The sequence below is a fragment of the Haemaphysalis longicornis genome, unplaced genomic scaffold, assembly GCF_048455015.1.
Source record: "Haemaphysalis longicornis isolate Haplotype H1 unplaced genomic scaffold, Haemaphysalis longicornis Haplotype H1 scaffold_1, whole genome shotgun sequence".
NCBI classification, from domain to species: domain Eukaryota; kingdom Metazoa; phylum Arthropoda; class Arachnida; order Ixodida; family Ixodidae; genus Haemaphysalis; species Haemaphysalis longicornis.
In genome coordinates, this window is record NW_027526203.1 from 37,869,554 (window position 1) to 37,887,231 (window position 17,678).

General features: G+C 49.3%; 1 protein-coding gene across 10 annotated transcripts in view; it reads right to left on the bottom strand.

Moving 5' to 3' along the window:
- The window catches only part of LOC144175856 (uncharacterized), a 229,436-nt gene that overhangs the window by 94,745 nt on the left and 117,013 nt on the right, over positions 1-17,678 (bottom strand). For all 10 annotated transcript variants that reach the window (XM_077704906.1, XM_077704915.1, XM_077704958.1 and 7 more), the window contains exons 14-17: positions 6,655-7,325; positions 5,926-6,113; positions 2,333-2,477; positions 1,196-1,374 (exon numbers count right to left, since the gene is read on the bottom strand). In XM_077704906.1, the coding sequence (XP_077561032.1) occupies positions 1,196-1,374; positions 2,333-2,477; positions 5,926-6,113; positions 6,655-7,325 (1,183 nt within the window). The remainder of the gene's footprint in view (positions 1-1,195; positions 1,375-2,332; positions 2,478-5,925; positions 6,114-6,654; positions 7,326-17,678) is intronic.

Below are 17,678 nucleotides of genomic sequence, written 5' to 3' on the forward strand. Positions count from 1 at the left end.
TTGTTTGCCTTCATCACTGTGCTATTTCCTACGAGGTGATCTGTTTGGCTTTTGAGCATGCTTTTTGTCGTAACGTGCTGTGGCCAGCCGCCAGAGCACGTTACGCAAAAAAAAAAAAAAAAAATCTGCACGGAACGGCTATGCCACGGCTGCTCACTCGATGTATGATTGAACTTGAAGCAGGGACACGTGGTCGCTACGTCGGATATGAGGACATTTTCTTAGATGACATTAGCCTGCGGCTACTTATTTCCACATCCAGATTTGTTGCGGTCTTGGCAGTTTTTGCCTTTTCCCCCTCTCAATTTACTCGGCCACATTGGCTTCGTTCCCTTCTTAGCTCGTGTACTCGAGGCACAGGGCTGGTGGGCTAGCCCCGGATGGCATGGGGGTCGCGTGGCAAGTGGCTGTGGGCTAGCACAGGCGCCCCAGAAAGGGATGGAGGGGGCACACAAGAGGCTTTTTTTTTGGGGGGGGGGACTCGGAATTTCAGTTGGGGGTTTGCAAATTAAGCGAGAACATGCTAAATGTAGTCATTTAAATAAGTTCTTCGCCCACCTGTCGTGCGAGACTGTCTAATAGGGCGTCATTTACCCGTACCCCAATCATACGACACCTCAGCCATACAAGCTTTTACCCAGTCCCCTGGAAGCCGTATTATCGTGGTTCCACTGCAATACAAAAACGTAAGCCGCTCTTAGTCCTCTGTGGGGGCACAAAGGGGCATTTACTCGCCATCCAAAAAGGGGCATTGCTATCTGCCAGAGCTTGTTTTTAATTTTCATTGGCACAAGAAGCACTCGAGCCCCTCACACCAGCTGCATGCATGATCTCCGCACACCGCAGATAACACGCCTGCAGCCACCAATCAGCCAAAGGATGTTACTGCCACCCCACAGGCATCTTTTCTTTCCTGCACACGTGTTGCTGTAGAGTGTAATCTGAACAGAGTAGGCCCCTCCTTTCTAGGTGAAAAGATAAACCTAGGATGCATTTTTTTTTTTGTAGGTGCGCAATCATTGAAGCTGTGCTTCAAGTGCATACGTGTTGATAACGATGAGCAACCACTCGTGTACTCTCGGCCAGTACTCAGTTCAAATGCCAGGCGACTTTGGGAAGCATTATCTTGGAAAAAAAGGTGGTGCTTGTCAGAACCGTTTTACTGGGTGAACCCCGATCAAGGGAAGCCACCCACCATGGTCCAGGCGGGTGGACTCGGTGTCCAGGATGCTGGGGTCGCAGTCGTCCTCCGTGTTGCTGGCAAAGCTCTCGTCTCGGGCCGACGAGCGGCCGGAGTGCACGCTGTGCCGCTCTGCGAGGTGCGCTGGGTGGCCGCCCAGCCGGCTGTAGTATGCGTCCACCTGCTGCTTGTAGCTGCGGCAGAAACACGGGAGGAAGGGGCCTCTGCACTCCGGCAGTTCCTCGGCAGTCCCCAGAATGATAGGCAACATCAACTCGAGCAATCGGGAGCACGGGTGTGATGCAAATATTTTCCCTTTAATGCACCAGCTACTCTACACAATTCAATTCTTTTTTTGGTAAACAAGCTATTATGAAGGATGGTCCTTTTCACATGCTTGTCTTTTCACAAACTCCTGCTACATAAAAAAATGCTGCAGAGGTATACGTTAAAAAGTATTGAACAAGATGAGAACGACAATATGTTCTACGGAAAGAAAGTTAAGTCCCAAAGTGATGAAAAGGGGCGGTCAAGGCTCCGCATGCTTCTTCTCTTCTTCCCTGTTTCCCACTATGGTAAGGATGTCCTGTTTCTACTAAACTTGACATTTCCATCCTTTTTTTGACCCTGCACTTGTACTGCCATGCACTCACTTCGTTCACACTTGGTTGCATCATTTTGCAGCCACTTCAGGGCAGTGCATAAAGGGGCTCCACTGCACGTGGAATTTCTAAACTTCAGGAGGTCACAGTAAATGCGAGCCAAATCAAACAAAAAAAAAAGTTGACGCATTATATTACACTGAGTCCCCTCACACACACACACAAACAACAAGCGAGCAGCCACTGCCCTCTCCCACTCCTGCCTGTGCCAATCACGATAACAACAAGCCCTGCTCTGAAAGTTGAAGAGGGAGAGGGCTAAACCACTGCTGCTGGGTAACAAGAGAGCCTCTTTCTGACACTCCGTGGGGGACTGCAGCACTCACTCAACTGTACATTGTAGTTTAAATCTATTCAAAAATATCTGCCGCCGGTGGTGCTTGCCTCACAGAGACTAGCCAAGAGTGGCCACCTGTCATAAAACGCACACAAAAACACGCGAGAGCTGGCACTGCGTGCCAGAGTGCCTAAGGAAACCCTGGCCACTCACGCAGGATTGGTGCGGTACAGCTCGTCGTGGTAGCCGTAGCCAAAGCCCGAGCCAGGAGCCATGCCATACACTGTGCCCGGAGCAATGCCGTAGCGATGGTAGTAGTTGTAGTAGTCCCTCTGGTAAGCACTGTAGCTGTGGCCGCCTGTGCCAGACAAGAACAAGAGTGCCCGTCACTCTGTGCGACCAAGACAGCCAAGCAGGAAGCTGGTGAGGTGCACAGCAATCGCAGAGCCAGGTTTGGACCGAAAAATTAGTCTACACCTGACTCGTGTCGAAATCAGGAACTAGCAGCGCTCTTGTGAATCATCACAAATGCAGCTCCTCGAGCATCGCACCACAATTCTTGAACAGCCACTGCGGAGCGCAAAATGCATCCCAAAAGGTCACGAAAGTGCTAAAGCAAGTTGGCCTATTGCAGTAGGTTAACTCTTTCGTTACCACGCCTACTCAAATCGATCACCGGTGATCGATGATTTATATTGCCTATTTCGACATGTTGTAGTCGTTTCTCGAACAGCTAAAGCGGTCAGTGGTTAGTCTAGGCACTGCCCTTTTAGAATCAGTTTAAATTTTCCCGCTCCAGCGACATTGAGATTTTTGGCGGCGTTTTTTGCGAGTTGAGGTGCGTGTGTTTTTGAGGAAGGGGGCGTGGCTGCTGCACTTGGAGAAAAGGATGCAGGTCGTGGTTACGCTGATTTACCATAATTTTTTTTTTTGTCAAAAGGCTTCTGGCAAGTCAAATACCAAATAATGTGGTCAGCTTTGTCATCCGACAGCGTTGAGAGGTGATAATTACTTGAAAATGGCCCCAGCTATTCACTAATGATCTTTGGTTCGGACAAAGGGAATCTTTATTCTCCCAAAGCTTATTTCTGATGGTCCCCCGCATGTATAGCAAGTGTGCCTAACATTTTCAACCAGTTTCCAGCAGTTTCGGTTTCGTTTTTGCATTGCGAAATTCATATTTGACGCTACTACGCAGTTACTCAACTACAAGCTCATTTCCCATGGCGCCTCCGTTGCCTGCTACTACTCCTCAAAACAAGCATGCCGCTCGCGCTTTCACTTTATCTACGCCTTGCTTCTGCGATAAGAGCTTCCGCTAAAAGTCAAACGATAACACCAAGTCGTCGGGTATCAGTTCAGACGAGGAGAACGCTTCCAATTGGCCTTGAACACCGCCAGCTGTTCACCGGCCAGTTTCGGTTTCATACGACGGTATTTCCAGAGGTCTAGTGTCGCTTCTTAGTAGTACTGTCTATTCTGACAAAGTCTCCAACAGCCTTGTATTTGTTTCTCTTCAAAATTGTTAGGTGGCACTGCAATGCAGTAGGCTCCTAGTGCTGAACTCGCTTCACAGCCCGACGGCGGCTTGGTGAAAGCTTGCTGGGCATGATTCTAGCGCATCGTACCTTATTCCTGCAAGCAGGGCTACCATAGTGAGTCAGAACATGACAATAAACCGCAAATGAAAGTTCTGACTGATAAGTGATCATCAGAATGTCAACAAGCATTTACCAAAGAGTTAGGTTCTCAACTCCAAGCGGATTTTTTCACATCGCTTGCTTGCCTTCAATATTGTGCCGGTTATAATCATTGACAAGGTGTTTTTACATCACGTGGAGGCTAATTTGGGCCTTTAATAATGTCAAACCACCAGATTTCTTCTAGAGAACTATCCAAAATAGCAAAACTTGAAATAGAGGTTGGGCTTCACCACATGGCACGGGCACCTTGCAAGGCTAACATTTTCTTTTATATCTGACAAATTGTACAGCGCAACTCAATTTTTTTTCTTAAGACGGGTTTTTGAAATGTTTACTTACAAAATGTATATTCTAAATTTTTTCTACTACTGGTGGTTTATTATACACAACTTACTTTTTTCTTATTTTCTTCGACGCGTGGACAAAAATTTCGAATTCGATAATTTTTTCGGAATCATTATTTAGGAAAACAATATGAAAGCGCGTGGAATAATCTGCATTTTATGTCACTGCAATGTGTGCCTAACCAATATGTTTAGCACAAAAAAAATGTTTTGTTAGACCCTTCAAAATTGGTCAATTTCCTGCGGTAACGAAAGAGTTAATGTGTCATGAATACAAATTACTACAGTAAAATCTCGATGATACGAACCTCGCGGGACCACGAATAATATTCGTATCATCCGAAATTCATATGAACCAACACAGACCGAAAAACTGAGCTCTAAAAAAAAGTTTTCGTTTATTATTTGTCTTATTTCGCCTGAAGAAATTCTTAACGTTTTTCTGGTTTTTTTATACCTCCATGTCGCCGAGCGGTCCTTTCTGGACTTCCGTCTCCTCACTCGCGGTGCCCAAACGAGCGTTTTTGCACGCGATTTGTGTGCGTCGGTGTTGCATCGGCGATATTTCATGCCGCGGCCGCCTGGGTCAAAAAATGACGCGCGAGGCGCGTGGCAGTGGGAGGAGCCTGACGAGTTGCGCCAATGGGGAGGCGCGTGCCTCATGGCAGCAGTTTCGAAGCGCTCGAGACAGCCGGCTGGCTCCACCGGAAACATTTAGGCTTAGCACCCTAGCAGATATTTCATGGGTGCTTTCCCTAGCTGCATGGATGATGTTCTATAGCACCATTTTCGCCCACATTATTAACTCATTTACCGCACAAGAAACTTTGTGTGTGCTTTGACCGGCATTTTAAAGAGCGGTTAGAAGCGGTCGCTCGAGCACCCTGCACCACTTCGCAACCAAAGCCGCCGCCATGTTACCGCGGCCGGCCGCGCCCCGCACAGCGTGTGGGTGGTTTCGCAGCAGCGTCAGCGCGCCTGCGGAGTGCGCTGCGTGTTTTCGCGTGCAGGAAACAGCCCCGCCGTTCCTGGAGACAGAGCGGCAAAGAGGGGGGAGAGAGCCCATACGTGGCCGTCGCTTGCTCGCCCGGCAGTCTGGCTCCTCGTCCGCTCGTTCGTATCATCTGATGGGCCACACAGGTCCATTCGTAAGAGCCGAAATTTTTCCCATTGCAAACAATAAAATTTCGCCGGGACTTATCAGAAATTCGTATCATCCCGAAATTCGTATCAGAATCGTATCATCGAGATTCCACTGTATAGAACTCACAGCAGCAGCAGCCACTGCTGCTGCTGCTGCAAGTGCAATTGGCGGCGAGATGTTTGAGTGGCACCCCCTGGCTCTGTCGTCAGCTTAGGTACTCGTGCCGCTGTCTGCTACACTCCGCTTGTGAGGGGCATCAGTGCCCGTGCTAGAAATCACCTGCTTTGATGCTGTAGTGCATTAAAAAGTATTTCCAGAAATTCTAGTAAGGCATTGTCCACTTCGGTGCGTTAGCTGTTCATTGTTGTATCCGATATATTGTTATAAACGGTATCGAGCCAATCCTTGTGGCCTCAATTCTTTTCCTAGACGCCATGGCACCCTCCTCGTTGTATTTTTCCATTACCAGCTGACGTTCTGATCATATTTATTCTTTACTCATCACCACCAAAAGCAACTTTCCCCGCAACAGAGCCCTTGTGGAGCGTCTTGCCCCTGCTCTCCCCCCCCACAATGCTCCCAAGACGAGACAAGCCGGCCACGAAGACGGCTCACCTGCCGACCCTGGCCGTTTCTGCCGATGTGTGTAGCCCTTGCGGGAGTCCGGAGAGGAGCTGTCCGACTCACTGTGCCGGGATGCTGGCCGTCTCTGGTCCCCCCGCCCATCCTGAGACACCCGGCTGGACGGTCGGACTCGGTCACTGTAACGGTCACTATGGCGGTCGTCGTACCGGTAGTCGTGCCTGCAAGGCAATGTTCCCTTTGTGTCCGAAACAGTACTGAAAATGCTGGGTTGTTTAACCGCATCAAGAATGTAGTCTGCACAGAGCCAACAAAATGCACACAACAAAGGTCCGTACGTTGGCACGGTTTGTTTGTGCATTGCTTCCTCTGTTCACTGTTCATTCCCCCCTACCGAAGGTCCAGGTCCACCGGCCCAACAGTGTCAAATTGGCTTGACAAAACCAATTACCCTGTTTTCACATGCATAGCTTGCCTCGACATATAAACTGCACACTACACTACATCCCGAGAAAGACACACACACACACACACAAAATATCCCTCCACATTACTTGCAAACTTGCCTTGACACATAATGTGCACCCTACGTTGCATCGCAAAAAAGACACACAATACCTACACCATTGACCGCATAATACACAATCTTCATTAAGAAAAAAGGATATAAAAAGCATGCAATTATGTCACGTTTATTCAGATAACAAGCACGTTTTTTAACTTTACGCAAAGAGCGGTACACATCCGGATGGTAACTCTCACCTGCCGCCCCCATAACGGTCTCCCCTACGGTCTGACCGGCGCTCCCTCCACTCGTCGTCACTCTCATGGCCCCTCAGTGAATCCCAGCGGCCAGAATGGCGTTCACTCCTCCGCTCGCCCTTGCGGTAGTCGTCCCGGAACTCCTCCCGCCGGTCCCCTCTGCGGTCCTCATAGTAGTCGTCCCTGCTGTCGTGGTCGTAGTCCCTCCGCTTGCGGTCCTCGGGGGCGCCACTCCTCCCTTTCCTGTACTCCTCGGGGTCCCATCCCTTGCCGGCCGGGCGGTCGTAGTGGCGGTCCCTCCGGCGTTCCGGGTCCCTCCGGCGTTCCGGGTCCTCCCGGCCCTTGGCTGCCCGCCTGCCGTCCTGGTCAAAGCCATCCCTGTCGCCCGTCCAGTCCTCGTCGTCGCCACTGTGCTGCGCCCTGGCCGGCCTGGACGCCTTCGGCTGCTCCCTACCGCCGTCCCTGGTATCCGGCTTCCCTTTGCGGGGTTCTTCGTACCGCACACGTGGCTCACCCCTGTCGCTTCCCTCATGCTGCTTGCCATGTGCCGGAGCGCCGCCTCCCCCACTGGTCGGCTCGTAGTGGGGCGAAGGGCGGGACATGGCACTAGGCTGCACCGCTGGCAAGCTCTCCAGGTCTTCAGCAGCCGCGCGAGTGACCATCATGGCGGGCTGGAACCGAAACAAGTGCCTCAATAAACAGCGGCCAAGGAAAAGGCGATAGCGGCAAATCCTGCCTCACCTTGTGTGGCCTGTCACTAGCAGCATCACGTGATGTGCACAGACTGCTGTAATGTCAGGCAAACTCTACCGTAATAGAAAGGTCTTTACTAGTTGAAAATACTGGCTACTAACTACCAATCAGAGGCGCACCAGCCCAAATTAGATTTGGAACAATTTTTGGAGCAAGAAAATCTTGGTGCAGAAAGCAGCAAGGCGTGGTGTATTTGAACCAATCTGCAAAACATGTTCGTCTAAATGCTTGAAGAATTTACCAGAACAAGCAACAAAAAAAAGAGAGAGAGAATGATATAAAAACTGTCAACAATACAGTGGAACTTGGGTCATACGAATCTCAAGGGGCGGCAAAAATATTCGTATCACCCGAAAATTCGTATCATAAGAAAACGAGAAAAAATGAAGATGTGCCGTGCATGCGACAGACGGCGGCAAATGGCATCGGCTCTTGCCGTGAAGACGTTCGGGTAGCTTCAGCGACCGCTTCTAACCTTTTGTTAAAACGCAGCTCAAGATGTAAACTAAATTGCTCATGCGGGAAAGGAGTTGACAGCGGGGGAGAAAACTGCAGTGTAAAATGTCATCGAGGCCAAATACCGTATTTACTCGCGTAATCCTCGCACTCGCGTAATCCTCGCACCCCTAATGTGAGCCACCAAAACTTGAATAATTTTTTGGTTCCTCGCATAATCCTCGCACCCCCAACTTTGCAGCGGCGAAAGTTGCCCGCTCGCGAAACCCGCATGGTGCATGCGCTCTCCAACACGCGCCCTCCCCCGCTGGCTCTCCGTTCGGCGGAGAGCGCTGTGTATCCAAGGCCATCTAGGCGCCCTAACAACCTGCATGGCTACTCCCTAACAGGCGCCCTAACACGCTACTCACACTGTCCTTGAGCCTTTTTTGTGCATGTTTCGCGTGCGCGCAACTAGACGGTGTTCGCGCAGCCCGCTGTCGTGTCGTCGTGTCGCCGTCGTGGTCCCGCCATTGAGCGGCAGCAGTCAGTGAGTCATTCCCGTCAGTGGTGGATAGCTCGCTGCCATTTTGAGAACTTTTTGATCTAATTGTTTTGTCCTTGGTGCCGCTTCGCCATGGGGAGGAACGCCAGCTACACTGCCGCTTTCAAACTGAAAGCGAAAGAGTACGCGATCGAACACGGCAATCGTGCCGCAGGCAGGCACTTCGGCGTCACCGACTTCAGCGTGCGTTACTGGAGCAGGGCACGCACATACGACGACGAGATAGGGCGCGCGCCAGAAAGCAAAGGCGGCAATTTCATGATCGCTAATCGACGGGAGACTGTTTACGTTGTAAATAATAAAATAAAAAGAAATAGCTGCTGTTGGCAACACTGAGCTTACCTATACAAAAAACGACCGCTACATTTAGTGGGACTGGCATAAGGCAAATTGGCAACACTGTGCACCGGATTTTTTTTTCCCCGCATAATTCTCGCACCCCTAACTTTGCATTGACTTTTCCGAAAAAAAAAGTGCGAGGATTATGCGAGTAAATACGGTATTCGTCGCGGATGTGGCCCAGCCAGCTGCTGTGAGCGCTTTCAAACTGCTGCCGTGAAGAGCGCGCCTCCCCAATGGAGCAAGTCTGCAGGCCCCACTGCCACGCGCGTCGCGCATCACTTTCCGAACGAAGTAGAATCTGACGCAAGAGCGAAATAGTCGACACGGGCGTGAAAATAACGTGCGCTCATCGCCGACGCGACACACGTACACGAACTCCAGCGTGAATCGCATGCAATTCGTGCGCGTCGGCGTTGCGCGTGTGTTATTTTCCCGCCTGCGTCGACGATTTCGCCCCTGCGCCAGATTCTACCTCACTCGGAAAATGATGTGCGACGCGCGCGGCTGCAGGGGAAGCCTGTTGACTTGCTCTATTGGGGAGGCGCGCTCTTCATGGCGACAGTTTGAAAGCGCTCCGGACAGCCCGCTGGCCCCGCCAGAGATGTTTAGGCTTACCACGGTGGCGGATATTGGGTCGGCGCTTACCCTAGCCGCGCGGACGATGTTTTGTGGCGTCGTTTTCACTCACATTATCAGCTCCTTTATTGTACAAGCAACTTCATTTGTTTCTTAAGTGGCATCTTAAAGAGCAGTCAGAAGCGGTCGGTCGAGCTACCCGCACCACTTCGCGGCCGGTGACGCCGCCATGTTTCCGCCGCGCGCAGTACGCAGGTGGTATTCGCAGTGGCGTCAGCACGTTTGCGGCATGTGCGGAGTGTTTTCGTGAGCAGAAAACGCTCCATACGGTTCCCGCGGTTCCCGCTTCAACATAATTGATGCGCAAGTGGCGCAGGCAACACGGCAAAGTGACAACAGGATAGATAAGAGCACGGGGCTTGGACGGAAGCGAGGAATGCGGAGAAGGCAAAATGGCGAGGGTATTCACCGTCAGAAATGAGAGAACGCTTGATTGCTGCGGTTTATTCAAGAAGTATAATACAAAAAAAGGAAGCTAAAGGCACCCGAGCTGCAGCCAGTGGAAACTAACGGTACAGAGAGAGGAGATTGTAGCGGGAGATAAAAGAAGGGAGGGAGAAAGAACAGGCATTGAGAGGGCGAAACGTTCAGTGTGTTCGGAACAGCACCTCCCCACGAGGAGGATTACCGTCAACGGGGGAAGGCTAATGCTTTTGTGCCCGCGCACAACCAAGGCCGCACGGCCGCACCAACACTCCAGGTTCCCGACCACGCCGCAGCCGTCTGCTTGCAGGTCGCGTGTTCGTATCACCCCGCTATAGTGAACTAGAATACTTGGGTAGTGGAAAAAGCGCCGCCTTCTCCCCATAGCGCCCTTGAAGCCGAACATGTTAACCGCCACGCGTGGCACTGGCGTGCCCCGCCCAAGGAGATCCCGAGGCGGCGCGCCTCAGGATCTTTAGAGAGGACATATGCTTGCAGTGGTCTCTTACTTCCGAAGGGCCATGGCCTATGCGGTTTAAAAGGATAGTGCAATAGTGTGTTGTGGGACTATACCCCTAATAAATTTATGCGATTGCTACAAAGATTTTATATTTGCGATTTGTTTTACCCTGCTTTTATTTGTTGAACTCCTAACTGTTTCATAATATCTTGCGCCTGCAAGACAAGGGCAGCACTTTTAATAAACTTGTGCATTCGTAATATGGTAATTGTTTTCTGTTAATTAAAGGGGCCGTGAATAGAAAATGCATTTGCTTTTGCTTAATTTTGTCTGCTTGAACGGCCTTTGAAGAACATAAATCCCAAATATTTTCACAATTCATTGCTTCTGGAAGTTAGAAGGCGCCTTTGAAATTCTCGTTTTGAGGCACATCGCAAGCGACCATGTGCGCATAGTCGGTCGGCAGCGCAACTAGAGTGACGTCACGTCAAGTACATTAGATAGTTCAACGCGTTCAACATTCTTTGTGTATATTGTTCTGCAAAGCTGCAAACCCGATATTTTAAAAATAATGCATCCTTTATTCGTTGCCAAAAAACAGTTTTCTATTCACGCGAGCGGTGTCGTGACCGCTGCACTTGTCTGGCAACCATTGCAGCAAAACTCTGACCTACTGGCTGTTTGTACAGTTTGTAGCGCTGAATTTCGCGTTCTTTTGCGTAGTTCTCTTCGGAATCTTACCTTCTTTGTCTGAAATGGCACAGAACCGCCCAGGCAAAAAAGTGCCTCGTATGCGATTCGAACTTGCGGCCTCCGGGCCAGCCCAACATTGCGGACAGCCTAGTCGGATACTTTATCCACTACACTACCGACGTGAGAAGTGCGTGCGGGAAAAAACTGCTGTATAAAAGCCTTTCCGCATTGTTAACCCAGAAGTTTGTCGTGTTTTCGTAAATTCTAATCAACCCCGAGCTTTAACCGCCAACTTACTGTTGAACGCTTCAGCAGTAAGCCAAAAGGGAGCGTATGCAATGAACGAAACAGCGTTAGCAGCATTGTTTATTGCAAGAAACAGGAAAGCAATCGTCGAACTGCGTGATAGCGGGACTCGGCGCTGCATCGCTGCTTCTCGCTAGTTATTGTTGCGCTTGAGTAAATGATGGACGGGTTTTAAGTTCCGACTACTCGAAGTTCCTTCGATAAACGTGTTTATGTAATAAATTCTCACTTTAAGCGTTCGGTCATTTATCTCGTCTGTTCAGACGTTCACGTTCGCGCAACTCACGTATACGGGCTACGCGAGACAGGTGTCGGCAGACTTGTGCAAGAATATCGGCTAGCAAAACGACAGTTTAGACTCGTGCGAAACAGCGTAAACAGTTTACAAATGCAGTTTAGGTTAAACGTGGCTACTTCTGCCTGCGCCACTCGCCCGCGTTGTTGACTGAAAGTTCGACCATGTTGATCAGTCGTATCAGAGATCAGACATCTCCCCGTTTAGTTGCAGGGCGCGTTTCATCATGGCACCGGTGTTGCAGCTTTATCTGACCCTTTGCAAGCCCACTCTATGCGAACATATTGTGCAGACAAGGAAGAACTATGATTGGCTGCTTACTGACTTACTGAAACGTCACTTCACGAGTTGAGGAGTAAAGCCTCTGTAAAACCGAAACTGCATTTGTTTTCCTATTTGCCGATATCGGGCAACAAAACGGGTATGCATTATTTGTTTATCAAGGTTACACAGTCATAAGCGCACACACAACACAATATTTTTGAAAATCTCTTCGCGACCCCTTTAATGAATGGCCAGCGTACCACTCAACTGTACAGTTTTAAAATGATCCCGTTATAAAGTGCGCCATATGGTGCTTTTCTGAGAATTAGTTTTCAATGTTGATCGTTTTCGCTTCCCTGAGTGAAGTTATTAAAAGTCTATCGTGTGTATTGTGTGGATTAGTGCAATGAAATGGCCCGGGCAAGGTGGGACGCATTTTCTCAGGACAGCGCGGGGCTTGGCCTTCAACAATTTTTTTTTTCGTGCCGTGCTGACCCGGGCACATGCATGCAGTGTCTGAAGCCCGGCAGTCATGCACCGAAAATTCATGATTGTTGATACCAAAAAGTTAGCTCATTGAATTAGGTTAAGTGAAAAAAAAACGAAGCGCGAAGTCACTGGAGCTCTGTTAAAATATATTTCGTTGATATTCTCCAAAATTCATTTTTCGGTGTCCGGATATATATTTACAAAGCTCGGTCCAAGTTTAAAAATTGTAAGTCCAATACTCGCTCTATGGTTACATTTTCAGGTTGAAAAGGCCAAATTTTTTCGGAATCATGTTTATAGTCTTTCGAACGCGGAATGATATTTCAAAACAGTCCAACGAGCTCAGGTTTATTTTATTAAATTTTGCCGGGTACGGGCGGGGCTCGGGCTTGTATTTAAAAATTCGTCAGGTTCGGGCCGGGCCTAGGACTTGTGCAGTGCTCTAGCGTGATCAAATTTAAAAAAAAAATGGAAATGTGCGCAAGTCGGCCTGTCTAATGCACCATGCTGTTTCCGCGGCTGACAAAATGCGACAGAAACATTAGAAAACAATGAAGAAACAGTATCCACACGCTAGCCTCTATCGCTAAAGCACGACACACACGGTCTGCTTGGTTGGTCTAATGGGTTGTAAAAACGAACAAATAGTACATGCGCACGGCATACCTGTTTTTTCCCATATGAACCTTGCTACCTTACTAATAGCATTCGCAAAGCTATTGCAACACGCATTCGCCGCACCAGGGATGAATTTACACTGCAATAGAACTGATGCCCCTCAAATATAGTCGAAAATGAACGCTGCGGGTTGCGTTATTTATTTGCTTCCGTTCTCCGTTGTTTTGTGTGTTTTCTCACACACGCTGCGTTTGCGCGCATTACCGGGACTCGTTTGGCGTTGCTCGCGCGCTCCGGCGAGTTGATGCTTTTGTGTGGTACTGATTCGTACCTGTTCTTGCTTCAAGCGCACCGAGCTTCTATTTCGCTCTTGCATTTCGACTCACATGTGATTTTGGTTTTGCTTTTCCCTTCGTGTTCCTATAGTCTGCTATAGTTAAGCGCTGCACACGTTAGTTGGACATGCGTGAGTGAGCGCACACATGCGGTGATTGCGAACAATAAACAGATGACACAACGACATCATCTCCCCACTGTTGAATCGGTGCACATGATCCTTATAGGAAAACAACACCAGCTAGCCGCTGCACATGATCTTGGTTTGGGAAATTGTAAAAGGAACCTAGCAGGAACCACACTTGTTTAAATGTTCTTGGTTCTTTGTTTTAATTGTTTGTAACGGGGATGTAAATAATTAAATGTAAATAAAGTGTAATCATTTTATGTTTACCGGTGTACAGTCTGCAAAACAGTATGCAGTTTTAAAATGAGCGCGCAGTAAAATGATGCTGTGTGGCTTGGTGCTTTTCTGAGAATTGCGGTCGTGAATCCTGTATTTGCACGCTTTCCGTTGACTTGACTGAAGTTTTAAGACATCTGTCATGTGTGCTTCGTGGGTACAATTTGGAAAAAAACAACAACGTAAATGTTTGCACACGCACGACGCTGTTGGCTCGGTATGCAGAACTTGATAGAAAAATCAGCGAAAAAAATGAAGAAAGAAAGCAGAAACAGTGACCTTACGCAGAAAGCTTTAAGCACCCCTCTCATTCCTCAGTTGACACAACACGATAGAAAAACCATCAAACAATGAAGAAAAAAGCATCCGCACGCTAGCCTAGATTGAGCACGGCGTGCGCGGTCTGCTGGGTTGGCCAAATGTGATAAAAAAGGAGCAAACAGTAAATACACAATGTACGTACCTTTCCCATACAAACCTTGGTACATTATTAGCATTCTCTACTATTTTGACACGAAAAAAGAACTGTAGCTCCTCGGAGACTGCCCGACGCACGCCTGCCCGCCACTTCCCGAGGCGAAAAAGCGCTCGGGCGGGGCACGCGAGCGCCACCTCGTGGGGTTGACACTAAGTGCCTCACTCGGAGGCGGCCGCTTTTTCACTACCCAAGTATTCTAGTTCACTATAACCCCGCACCGGAGTGATAAATGCGTACCGATCATCCGAATTTTCTTACATTGCATACAAGGCATTTTGGCCGGGGAATTTCGAAAATTCGTATCAACCGAATTCGTATCACCGAGATTCCACTATACTTTTATTTTTACTCCAAATTGCCCTTATAAATGACCAGCCCTAACCTGATATCAGAACAAATAGTTTTTCCCCCTGAGCAGCCACTGGCTACACTGGATACAGATAAGAAAACAAAACTTTTTCAATACCACCAGAAGCTATCAGCAGATACCCGAATAAAGCAGACGTCATTGGTATGGAATCAGTGCTTTCCTTTGAACATTTGCAAACTGGCCAAGCTATTGAAGAGTGTTGAAAGCTTCCAATCACTCGCTAGTATCATGCAGCGTATCGCCTGCAAAGCTCATGGCGTCATTGCTGAGGTACTATAACAGCGTGTTTGCCATGCGAGAATTATTCGCACTCGCTCCGTTTGCGACTGCGTGCATGGATACGGCCAGCTGCTTTCGTTACTTAAAGTGACATGCACTCCATGCCTCTGTGGTGCACTTGGCGGTGATGCACAAGGAAGCGGCTGTGAACTCCATGTTTCTGTTGTCACCTACCGTATTTACTCGCATAATCCTCGCACTTTTTTTTTTCAGAAAAGTCAATGCAAAGTTAGGGGTACGAGAATTATGCGGGGAAAAAAAATCCGGTGCACAGTGTTGCCAATTTGCCTTATGCCTATCCCGCTAAATGTAGCGGTCGTTTTTGTATGTAAGCTCAGTGTTGCCAATAGCAGCTATTTCTTTTTATTTTATTATTTACAACGTAAACAGTCTGCCGTCGATCAGCGATCATGAAATTGCCGCCTTTGCTTTCTGGCGCGCGCCCTATCTCGTCGTCCTATGTGCGTGCCCTACTCCAGTAACGCACGTTGAAGTCGGTGACGCCGAAGTGCCTGCCTGCGGCACGGTTGCCGTGTTCGATCACGTACTCTTTCGCTTTCAATTTGAAAGCGGCAGTGTAGCTGGCGGTCTTCCCCATGGCGAAGCGGCACCAAGCACAAAACAATAGATCAAAAAGTTCTCAAAATGGCAGCGAGCTATCCACCACTGACGCGAGTGACTCATTGACTGCTGCCGCTCAACGACGGGACCACGACGGCGACACGACGACACGACAGCGGGCTGCGCGAACACCGTCTTGTTGCGCGCACGCGAAACCGGCTCAAGGACAGTGTGAGTAGCGTGTTTGGGCGCCTGTTAGGGAGTAGCCATGCAGGTTGTTAGGGCGCCTGGATGGCCTTGGATACACAGCGCTCTCCGCCGAACGGAGAGGCGGCGGGGGGGGGGCACGCGTTGGAGAGCGCGTGCACTGTGCGGGTTTCGCGAGCAGGCAACTTTCGCCGCTGCAAAGTTGGGGGTGCGAGGATTATGCGAGGAACCAAAAAATCGAAGTCTTGGTGGCTCACATTAGGGGTGCGAGGATTACGCGAGTGCGAGGATTACGCGAGTAAATACGGTATTAACCGCATGCCGTACTTAAAGGGACCCTGCAACACTTACCATCGACTACTTAGAATGTATTTTGGGGTAGAGTCTATCTATTGCCCCAGCAATCTCCTCCCGCAAGAATTATGAAAATCCGTTCACTATCACCAAAACTACGCGCGATGAAACAACATGCATAAATGTTCCCTCTCAACTCAACCACGGACAACGCGACGAAAGCTGCGCGCTCTCTCCCGGAGAGGGGGGCGGCGCGCGGCGTTCTGTTCGGTGGCCTTCGATATGCCACAGGCCGGGGAGTTTCGTCCTTTTCCCCGCAACGTGGACGGGTCTATTTCCGGTCTGGTGCCACAAAAAGGCAGGCATGGTGGCCTGCTCGCAAACAAGCACTCAGGCTGGTAGGGCGTTTTTGGAGCAATAAATGTTTGTTGTCGAGTGGGCTCGTTGAAAGTGGAATATTTAGTTCGTCACTCAAACTCCGCGCGCACTCAAAACAAAAGAAACCCCAAAAGCATGCGGACAGGTTCAGACATAGAAGAGGTTCATACACAGCGCCGACGACGGCTGATCGTCACAGGAAATGCCAGAATTTAGCCGCGAAGTTGACCAGCGACAGCCAATGGACAGCCAGGACAGCCTTGGCCCGATTGACGTCGCAGAGGCCATGCCAGGGGTGCATAATGAGGAGTATGGACCTCTCCCGGGGTATGTCACAAGGCGGCCGTGACGTCACGGAACGTGCACGTGCTGGGTGTGGCCGGGAGGGTGGTTGGCAAAACATTCGGACCAGCACGCGGGGCGTATGCAGTGAGGCTGCATTAGACGCACGCAAAAGTGGAGTTTTTGTTTATGTGTTGGCTTTTCTGATGCCGGTGGGCTGCTGTGCTCTGGGCTACGCAAATCTTGCGAGCAAAATCAGCGGCATCAGACTTTTCGGAGCCCCAAAGAGGTAAATTCGGTGTGTATTGTGGATGCGCGCAATGTGCTGGAGAGGCCTGCTGGCAGCCAAAGCAGCGACATGGTCTGCTCTTACTCATAGCAAGATTTCCCATTCTCGAACTTCAGCTGTTCTCCAAAGCGCAGTCATACCGTCTACATTGTCAGTCCGCGCTGATTCGTGCCATGAAATGATGCTGTTTATCAACCATCTGCTATCATGCAGCACCAGCAGAAATTTGGTCAAGAGAAATAGTGCAGGGGGTAGGGAGCAGAGGGAAATTTTCTTGCTGCTAAATATTGTCATGTTTTGAGGAGGTAGAGTAGTGTATTAAAAACCCACTGAATGGCTAACCTGCTTAGGCGACGCGAAATAAATGTTTCGACAAGGGATCAGCGATAGCCGCCAGATCGACAACGACAAGCTTGGTCTTATGGGGGGATCTGTTCGAGACGAACGAAATTCTTTGCTTGTAAGTGCAATAAATTTTTACCTTGATCAATTATATTCTGTCTTGAGGATGCGGCAAAACAGAGATGCTTGCCGTGCTCACATGTAGCATCGTGCCTTCGGCGCGAGATGGGCCGCTCACGCAACTCGAAAAAACTCGAAAAATGTGTTTGCCCTAAGCGAACAGACTCAGTGAATGTATTCTTTTGTTGCGGCCTTCCGACGCTGGCGTATGCAGCGGGCGTACAAGGACACTAACTTTAACTATCATGAAATAATGACTACCAAAAATTATTTCAGTGCACTGTGGCAAGATACGCACTAACCATAAGTGGCTGCTATGTTACTCTCACAATGACGATGAACCGTTTCGCGATTTCACTGTGGAAAAAGGTAACAAAACAATCGGTCAATCACGTACAGAACGAGA